The 10,662-nt window shown below is 33.0% G+C and overlaps 1 protein-coding gene across 1 annotated transcript; it reads right to left on the minus strand.

Annotated features, from left to right (window-relative positions):
• Positions 1-4,704: 4,704 nt before the first annotated feature.
• Positions 4,705-9,768, minus strand: LOC130448558 (uncharacterized). The gene is made up of 4 exons (XM_056785973.1): positions 9,675-9,768; positions 6,813-7,126; positions 5,877-6,088; positions 4,705-4,821 (listed from the first exon to the last, which is right to left on the minus strand). The coding sequence occupies exons 1-4, from the start codon at positions 9,719-9,721 to the stop codon at positions 4,705-4,707; spliced, it is 690 nt and encodes a 229-aa protein (XP_056641951.1). The 5' UTR covers positions 9,722-9,768.
• Positions 9,769-10,662: the final 894 nt, after the last annotated feature.

The following is a 10,662-nucleotide window of genomic DNA, read 5'->3' on the forward strand; positions in this document are numbered from 1 at the left end:
AGTCAATCAACGTAACCTAAAACAGTTATTTGACTTTTTCGATCTTTACCAGCTATCGGAAATTTGACAGATCTGTCAAAGTCAATCAACGTAACCTAAAACAGTTATTTGACTTTTTCGATCTTTACCAGCTATCAGAAATTTGACAGATTTGTCAAAGTCAATCAACGTAACCTAAAACAGTTATTTGACTTTTTCGATCTTTACCAGCTATCAGAAATTTGACAGATTTGTCAAAGTCAATCAACGTAACCTAAAACAGGAATTGGACTTTTTCGATCTTTACCAGCTATCAGAAATTTGACAGATCTGTCAAAGTCAATCAACGTAACCTAAAACAGTTATTGGACTTTTTCGATCTTTACCAGCTATCAGAAATTTGACAGATCTGTCAAAGTCAATCAACGTAACCTAAAACAGGAATTGGACTTTTTCGATCTTTACCAGCTATCAGAAATTTGACAGATTTGTCAAAGTCAATCAACGTAACCTAAAACAGTTATTGGACTTTTTCGATCTTTACCAGCTATCGGAAATTTGACAGATCTGTCAAAGTCAATCAACGTAACCTAAAACAGGAATTGGACTTTTTCGATCTTTACCAGCTATCGGAAATTTGACAGATCTGTCAAAGTCAATCAACGTAACCTAAAACAGTTATTTGACTTTTTCGATCTTTACCAGCTATCGGAAATTTGACAGATCTGTCAAAGTCAATCAACGTAACCTAAAACAGTTATTTGACTTTTTCGATCTTTACCAGCTATCAGAAATTTGACAGATCTGTCAAAGTCAATCAACGTAACCTAAAACAGGAATTGGACTTTTTCGATCTTTACCAGCTATCAGAAATTTGACAGATTTGTCAAAGTCAATCAACGTAACCTAAAACAGTTATTGGACTTTTTCGATCTTTACCAGCTATCAGAAATTTGACAGATCTGTCAAAGTCAATCAACGTAACCTAAAACAGTTATTGGACTTTTTCGATCTTTACCAGCTATCGGAAATTTGACAGATCTGTCAAAGTCAATCAACGTAACCTAAAACAGTTATTGGACTTTTTCGATCTTTACCAGCTATCAGAAATTTGACAGATCTGTCAAAGTCAATCAACGTAACCTAAAACTGTTATTGGACTTTTTCGATCTTTACCAGCTATCAGAAATTTGACAGATTTGTCAAAGTCAATCAACGTAACCTAAAACAGTTATTGGACTTTTTCGATCTTTACCAGCTATCAGAAATTTGACAGATTTGTCAAAGTCAATCAACGTAACCTAAAACAGGAATTGGACTTTTTCGATCTTTACCAGCTATCGGAAATTTGACAGATCTGTCAAAGTCAATCAACGTAACCTAAAACAGTTATTTGACTTTTTCGATCTTTACCAGCTATCAGAAATTTGACAGATTTGTCAAAGTCAATCAACGTAACCTAAAACAGTTATTTGACTTTTTCGATCTTTACCAGCTATCAGAAATTTGACAGATTTGTCAAAGTCAATCAACGTAACCTAAAACAGGAATTGGACTTTTTCGATCTTTACCAGCTATCGGAAATTTGACAGATCTGTCAAAGTCAATCAACGTAACCTAAAACAGTTATTTGACTTTTTCGATCTTTACCAGCTATCAGAAATTTGACAGATCTGTCAAAGTCAATCAACGTAACCTAAAACAGGAATTGGACTTTTTCGATCTTTACCAGCTATCAGAAATTTGACAGATTTGTCAAAGTCAATCAACGTAACCTAAAACAGGAATTGGACTTTTTCGATCTTTACCAGCTATCAGAAATTTGACAGATCTGTCAAAGTCAATCAACGTAACCTAAAACAGTTATTTGACTTTTTCGATCTTTACCAGCTATCAGAAATTTGACAGATCTGTCAAAGTCAATCAACGTAACCTAAAACAGGAATTGGACTTTTTCGATCTTTACCAGCTATCAGAAATTTGACAGATCTGTCAAAGTCAATCAACGTAACCTAAAACAGTTATTGGACTTTTTCGATCTTTACCAGCTATCAGAAATTTGACAGATCTGTCAAAGTCAATCAACGTAACCTAAAACAGTTATTGGACTTTTTCGATCTTTACCAGCTATCGGAAATTTGACAGATCTGTCAAAGTCAATCAACGTAACCTAAAACAGTTATTGGACTTTTTCGATCTTTACCAGCTATCAGAAATTTGACAGATCTGTCAAAGTCAATCAACGTAACCTAAAACTGTTATTGGACTTTTTCGATCTTTACCAGCTATCAGAAATTTGACAGATTTGTCAAAGTCAATCAACGTAACCTAAAACAGTTATTGGACTTTTTCGATCTTTACCAGCTATCAGAAATTTGACAGATTTGTCAAAGTCAATCAACGTAACCTAAAACAGGAATTGGACTTTTTCGATCTTTACCAGCTATCGGAAATTTGACAGATCTGTCAAAGTCAATCAACGTAACCTAAAACAGTTATTTGACTTTTTCGATCTTTACCAGCTATCAGAAATTTGACAGATTTGTCAAAGTCAATCAACGTAACCTAAAACAGTTATTTGACTTTTTCGATCTTTACCAGCTATCAGAAATTTGACAGATTTGTCAAAGTCAATCAACGTAACCTAAAACAGGAATTGGACTTTTTCGATCTTTACCAGCTATCGGAAATTTGACAGATCTGTCAAAGTCAATCAACGTAACCTAAAACAGTTATTTGACTTTTTCGATCTTTACCAGCTATCAGAAATTTGACAGATCTGTCAAAGTCAATCAACGTAACCTAAAACAGGAATTGGACTTTTTCGATCTTTACCAGCTATCAGAAATTTGACAGATTTGTCAAAGTCAATCAACGTAACCTAAAACAGGAATTGGACTTTTTCGATCTTTACCAGCTATCAGAAATTGGGCAGTAATTGGACTAAATTTGAGAGATTTGTTCAAAAGAAGTTGAGTTTAATGTGAAAAAATATAACCAAGAAGGGTTACATATGATAAATTTAGATTAGATGTCATCGTATTCTAAAATTGGGACTCCCTGTATGTATTATCATGTATTAAATCGAGAAAATTCTAATAGATGAATACGATTATTAATAAAATTATAACAAAATGGTTTCTTTTGTGAGAATTACGTAAAATTAAGAAGTGTCAAATTTCCACCATTGACAAACATTTTTATGCCACTCGATAATAATATATTTTTTTTAGTTTTTTCCCAATTTCTATATTATTACTTGTAACCCTTATCAACCCTTTTGAACCGTATTTATATTAAACAGCCCCGTTCCATTTGTCTCTTTCAAAAGAACACGATTTATGAACAGTTTCTATTTCCGTTTCCAATTATCAAATGGCGTCCTCTATAAAGATGGCGGTTGATTGGTTCTGTAGATTAGTTATTGGAGTGATTAAGCAAAAATATTCTGCTACTTTGATCGATTATTTCATCGGTAACAAATATTTATGCCGGTATTTGTAATCATACTAATGAACGAGCGGATATTCTTAATGTTTGTGATATCGAGTGTTGGAATTATTTTTTACGTATGAAACGTTTCAGTTCCAGCAATTGCTTCTTCATTCTAGCTGAATTCCTTACCGACTTACCCAGTAGTCACTGGGGGCCAGATCTGGACTGTAAGAAAAGCAATTCGAAGTGTAATTTCGTTCCATTTAACCATCGTTTCCATCGACTTGGGAATCGGTGCACATTTTTGTTGAAACAGTGGTTTTTTCTTCGACATACGAGGCAGTTTTTCCTTGATTTTTGCATACAAATGATCCAACAACTCATGTAATGATGAATTATATGGCTTTCAGGACTTTCTTGATTTCTGTGGGGCAGTTGAATGCCTCTTTGAGGTTATGTTACAGTTTAAAGTGATGATATGATGTAGAGTATTGTTTACAGTCACAGAAATGTTACAACTTTGGCAAGAAACTGTAATTTAGTTTGTCTTCTCATTGTCACAGCTTCTCTATTGCTCAAAAAATTTAGAAGCAGATGACAAGTAAATGAATGGATGTTATGTAGTGTTGTCCCATTCTTGCCCCGAGATTATTGGATTGGGTTCTTGGGATCGTCATCATATAAACTAAGTTAGGATTTCAGAAGGATTTTGGGAGGTTTTTTTGGCATGGTGATCTGCAGATTCGTCGGAACCCCATTGAAGGTGACTGGTGGTTTCAATTAGGTTCAGCCTCTTTAGACGGATGCTTTTGATGTAATGAATATGATAATTCCATTTGAGTCGAAAATATAAAGTCATATCGAGGATTTTTCACTGATTTACAATAGGTGGTAGGAATTTATTAAGAAAAATTTGAGGCCAAGAGCTGGATTTAAGTATATCCTTCCCGTCTTTTTGGTATGATTCGTCATTCTTTGTGTTTATTTAAACATACGTTCATGGGAGGTGGAAATGAATGAACAGATCTCGAGAAAAATTTGCATTCGAACTTTTATTTTAAAATCACATTGAACAGTAAAACATGTAACTGGTACAGTAGATATCTCCAAAAGATTGTATAATTCCAGTTGTACTTAGTTGATGGTTTTGTTCCATATTACGACCAAATAAAAATCTGATAGAAAGAACGATCAAATTTTGATATCGAAACATTCAAATACAACTAGAAAATTTCATAATACGATGAGATTTATATTGTACCGCTACGGAAATAATAATATCGACTAACTTCAAATTTTTGGACAATCGATCGCTGTTCCTTGACTGCAGCAGGCTGGAGAAGAAGAAGCAAGTCCTGTGAAGACCCATACAGTGTCGTCTTGGCAAATTTTTGATTCCACGTAGACCTGCAAACAAAATATCAATTCATAATCAGACCAAATATTAGATAATTTCAAAATATATCTATATAAGTGAATTTGATGATTTAGACCTCAAACTATTGTCTCAAGTATGTCTGAATTTCACGGTATGTCACATGACTATATTGAAATAACAGTTTACGCACTGCATCGATGTTTTCTAGTACAACAACCGATTTTTTCTGCGTCGAAAGTCACGATTCACTTTCATTTATATACCAAGAATGTTTCAAGTTTATATAAACAACTCAAATGGAGTATGTTCAATATTGCAAATGTCAAATTTCATAATGTCAATGTCAAATTTGACATATTCATATCAATGTTGCCACATCTCAAAACTTAAATAGTAATCCTCATAGTTGTGGTTACTAACTAGATTAAGGAAGATCGTGTAGTGCTGGGAAAATATTTTTTTGGAAATTATTTTCCTAAATTCAATCTTTTGTATTATCTGTATAGACCTTGGATATTCCACAACTATCTAGAACATTTCGAAATATCCTTAGTTCTTGGTTTTACCACTCGTATTCAATACAAAGAAGATTTCGTATGGTCCACGATCTTCCAGAATATTCGGAAACAATGAAGAGTATTTTGAGTTACGTAAAATGTTCTAGAATATCCCTAAACTTTTTAGAAATTCCCAGAGGACGAAACTTTCAGTATTTTCATCCTTCAGGTTGAACTGAAAATGTTTTTGATGGATGGAAGCACTTTCTAGGTCTGTAAATGTTGTTGCGTACACTTAATCCATTAATCTATACAAAGAAACTTCCCGACCAATATCTCTATGGAGAAACTTTCAGTTCCAATGTTGGGTTTTCCAAATAGAAAAACTGGCCGTAAAATATGAGCACTGGTTTTATCCTTATCGATATCTGGAGATCAACCTCGAATCGGGTTCTTTGAGAAGTTTTCAACAAGGGTGATGTATTAGAAAGTGGTGTGGAACTTAACATATCCTTAATAAAAAGGTACTGTGATACATTTAATATTAAGGAAATTATTGATTCTAAGAATAAAAATTGAAAAATTACCGTTATGTTTGTAGCTTGATCCAAGTGTGAGCAAATATTTGCCGGTTCCAGTTCGTTATGGAACAAAGCGGCGAACATACAAACTTTTTTACAAGCGTCTTCATCGGGTACAACTTCATGACAAGTAACGTTATGGAAAGCTTTAGTTCTTAAAGGAATGTCGTTTGTATCCGGGCACTGGGATATAAAAAGTCCGCACATGCAGCCTATCACTAAAAAAAATTTGTACATATTTCAAAAGTTAGTAAAAAAATTTCTTCTACACGAGGACGGTATTTGGCTCAACAAAGAAAAAACAATCAACTTAATCTCCTTTTAGCTCGATACACTTGATGTACGATAAGTTCGATACCCTTTTTATAATAAGCATCTTCAAGCTCTTAAAAATCTTAGACCACCGAGCCATCGATTGACTGGAAATAGAGAGTGATAAATCTGGTGCATGAGGTGCAACTCAAACTTTAATTCATTAAATTTCGGTAACGGTACATTATCTAGAAGAAACAACACTTTCATTTTAGCCAACTGTGACCGTTTGCATAATACAAGACGTCGATAATTTTTTCCTACGCCATGACCTTGCCTGCATATGGAACGGTTTTATTTTTTCTTGCAGTCCATTGTTTTGTCTTTGGTTTCGAGTGTGAAGTGATTGACACACTTTTCATCCATGATTGTCTTCAAAATGCTTTTCCATCAAGTTAATGCTACTTTCCATACTATTTCGATGATCGTCATATCCAAAATTGAATAGTTGCACATTGAATTGGTTAACCACGTTTTCCAACCGTTGGGAGATTGCAGGAAAAACTTTAAACCCGAAAAAAGACTATTTTGAATCGATGTTTGCGAAAAAAAATGTCTTGTATGTTTGTTGGCTTCGGAAACTTTCCAGACAACCAATATTTTTAAGCGATTATTTCAAGTTGAACTCACTTTTTGTTTTATTGTTGTTACTATTTATAATTCCGTTTTCGAGTCCTTTGAAGCATCGAGAACAACTCTCATCAGATTTGGAATAATTCATAAATTCTTCGTTCGCCAGCATTCCGTAAACGGTATTCAGAGCGTCATGGTGACCCGTGAAACAATGGGAACAGCTGTCTTTGAGACCGGAAGCATTTGATGAAGCCGTCAATACATCTTGCGCTAAGGATACTCTGTAATGTATTTCCGGTGTATTGGAATTTGTTTTATTTTCGTCACAATGAGAAATTAGCAGAGTTTGATTAGTTGCTGGATGCGCTGACCTAAAACGAATATAATAAATGTGATTAGCAACAAATAATTTATATTATTGAATTAGCAATAAATAATTTCTTCAATAAAAGTGCTAGAAACTTGTTATATTCGTTTGAATCATATTCTATTATCAATAAAAAGTTATATGATGACTTTCATACACCCGTGATTAAAAACATTAAATACCGAGTGTATTCCAACATTTTCAAGACTATTTTTTAATGATATAATTGAGGAATATTCAAATTAAAACCACTTTGCTCAAGAAAAATATATTTTTCTACCACCGTTTGTAAAGAACGTACTTTATCATATAGGATAGAGTATGAGGCTTAAATACTAGAGGTCCTAGGTTCAAGTCTTCTAGGTCCAAGTCTTAATAAATGTCCAAAATATTCCAAGACTGGAGTTCATTCACTAGATGATTGTACCTAAGAGGATTTTTGGCGTGTAGCAAGGAAAAGCGATAAAGAAAATGTTTTTCCCAGCCTAACCCAACTTCACCTAACCTAACCACGTATTTCCAGCTACTTTATGACACGTAAATTCCCTTACCCAGGTGAAAATCCGTACACCAAAGTAGAGTACTCGGAAGTACTTGTTGTTTTGTCTCATAAAGCACTAAATACCAGTAGAGACGCGGTTAGGTTAGGTTAGGAAAATTTTTTTATCCCGTTTTCTTACCAGACGCCAAAAGTCCTTAATATTTTTCGACGTTCCTAATTGATAAATGACATAATTCATGCTATCGTTTATTTATTTACATATTTTCTATCACACATAATTATAACTAAAAAAAGTAGGGTTGACTGTGTTTTTTGCTACCTTTGTCAAAAATTAATCTATTATGGTTCAATTATAACTATGAAACAAGTTTTTTCAAACCCATACCTCTTAAAAGACGCGAAAAAACCTCTCAGGTATAATCATCTGGTGTACCTGGTAAAAATTTGAGGCTTCGAAGGTTCTCAGAACACCAAACGAGAAGTATTGAAGTGGTCGAGTGAAAATATTCCATACTACATGGATGAGAGAAAATTTTTCTTCAATAATCATAATTTCTAACAAATATTTCTATAATGAAATATTAGTTGCAAAAATTAAACCGAAAAATGTTTTAATTAAAACAAAGCACCTGGTAATCAACTGATAAAAACTATTATTGTAGTTATACAAATATTTTATCAACATTCCAAATAGTGAGTGCATTATAAAATCTTTTTCTTGATGTTTTTATAGGAAACAAGACGGAGCTCCACCAAATTTAACAAGGATATTTAGAAATTATTTGAACCAGGTTTTTCCAAATAGGTGGATTGGAAGACGTGGAACGATCGAATCTCCGGCTAGATCCCCCGATCATTCTCCTGGGGCTATTCAAAAGTATATTCTAATAGACCAGGCGATGTTGCTGATTAAAAGCTAGAAAATTCCTCGGTTATTATCAAGAATTGAATGGTAGTCATTTTGAATATTCAATTTGATTGTAAAGTACATTGAAAAACATTTTGCGATAAAGACATTATCAAAGTTTTTCATCTTAAAAATCAATTTTAATTTAAAAATAAAGAAAATTGGGAAATTTAAATATCTTGACAGCTAGATCCATATTTCTAAAGGTGGAAAACTTATTATATAACCTTGAACTTAAACTTAAGATGGAGCAGAAGCATGGACATTAAAATTGGATACCATGAACAGACTCGAGGCTTTTGAAATGTGGATCTTCTGTAGACTATTAAAAATATCATGGACTCAACATATACCTAACGATGAAGTGCTTAGACGTATGAGAAAGGAAAGAGAGTTACTTACAAAAATAAAGAGAAGAAAAACCGCTTATATGGGCTACTTATACCTTAACAACAGGTATGATATGGTGAAATTAATAATAGAAGGAAATATCGAAGGAAAACGTGGACCTGGTCGCTGATTAGAAGACTAAAATCCCTTTCCAACAAGGTGCCACTCGACCCCCTTCCGTTTTTCGAGGGGTTGCTTATGATTCAGAGGGGGTACTTAAGGGGGATTGAATTTTGTCTAAACATATAGACCGCATTGTATATTTTCTTCCATGGCCTTCGTTTTCGGTTATCCGAGAGTAGTACTAAACAATTCACTTTGTTTAACTATACAGATTGTTTGTTTATGTAAATTCCCGAACTAACTTTTAAATGTTTAACAATATCATGATCGTAATTTCGGTTTATATCACTTGCCTGCATTTGTCCTAGATTCCAGTTTATTGGTCCGAAAAAGTAATACTTTCGAAAGCCGAAAAGTATGTATTTGTGCTAAAATTTTTTTTTTCACATTCTATTCATTATTATAATTCATTATTAGAACAAAATTTGGTATTTTGAAAAATTACATCTTCTTAAACCAGTTGTTTTAAATTTGTAAAAGATTTAAAGTGCCCCTCGAAAACTAAAATGAAATAGTGATTTTTAATCCAATAAATATTTACTATAATTGGAATGACCCCTATAGTATTTTGTATTTATATAATCACTAATATATTATATCATAAACTGAGAATTAAAATCAAATACTTACATGGATTGCGCCAATATGAAAAGCATTAATATTTTATACAAACACATTTTCTTTTCGAATTTATAGTCTAGCACTTGAATAAATTACCAGAAATTCATTGCACAATGTAACTGCTAATCATTTTTATAGGTATTTTTATCTGTTCATTGTGGTAGGAATGACAGTAGGGATGAAAATATTTGGAGGACGTGTTCAAAACTCATGCTGAAATCCAGTGGCTTACATTTATTAATCAACAAACTTAAATCATATCATGCTTCATTATATGAAACAAACATCAAATGCTAATTAATGGCTTTTTAATAATAGTGGGTCTGAGAAGTTGCCGATTTTTTTTCACAATCATTTCATGTGTTTTGGCTTCGGCACTTTTCGAGTTATTCGCGATTTAAAATAATTTTGACGATCAAACCTATTTTATAATGGAAATTTTGAGGTAAGGAAAAAATTGTAACCTTTTTTTGTACAGAATGTTGTGTTCCACATTTTTAATCCTGGCAGTTTTTGTCGAAATCCTCATAGTTTTCGAGTTTTCCATAATTCAAAATGTTTTTAAGTACATAAACCCATTTTACGATGAAAATTTTGAGGTTAGAAAAAATGTTTCAAGACCAATCTTTAGAGAATTTTGTGCTGCACATTTTTTGTTCTAGCACTTTTCTCCGAATTCCTCGTAGTTTTCGAATTATTCGCGATTCAAAATATTTTTGAGTACATGAATCCATTTTACGATAAAAAATTTGAGGTTAGAGAAAAGTGCTTGGAGACCACTCTGTATAGAATTTTGTGCCGTACATATTTTGTTCTAGCACTTTTCCTCGAATTCCTTGTAGTTTTGCGAGTTACTCGAGATTCAAAATATTTTTGAGTACATGAATCCATTTCACGATAAATATTTTGAGGTTAGGAAAAAATGCTTGGAGGCCACTCTGTATAGAATTTTGTGCTGTACATATTTTGTTCTAGCACTTTTCCTCGAATTCCTTGT

This window comes from Diorhabda sublineata, chromosome 9 (assembly GCF_026230105.1).
Source record: "Diorhabda sublineata isolate icDioSubl1.1 chromosome 9, icDioSubl1.1, whole genome shotgun sequence".
Lineage (NCBI taxonomy): Eukaryota > Metazoa > Arthropoda > Insecta > Coleoptera > Chrysomelidae > Diorhabda > Diorhabda sublineata.

Excerpts from the sequence above, each read along its gene's own strand:
- LOC130448558 (XM_056785973.1), bottom strand. The coding sequence starts at position 9,721 with ATGTGTTTGTATAAAATATTAATGCTTTTCATATTGGCGCAATCCAT. Across the intron at positions 7,127-9,674 it reads TTCATATTGGCGCAATCCAT|GTCAGCGCATCCAGCAACTA; the intron begins GTAAGTATTTGA and ends TATTCGTTTTAG. Across the intron at positions 6,089-6,812 it reads TAACAACAATAAAACAAAAA|TGATAGGCTGCATGTGCGGA; the intron begins GTGAGTTCAACT and ends AATTTTTTTTAG.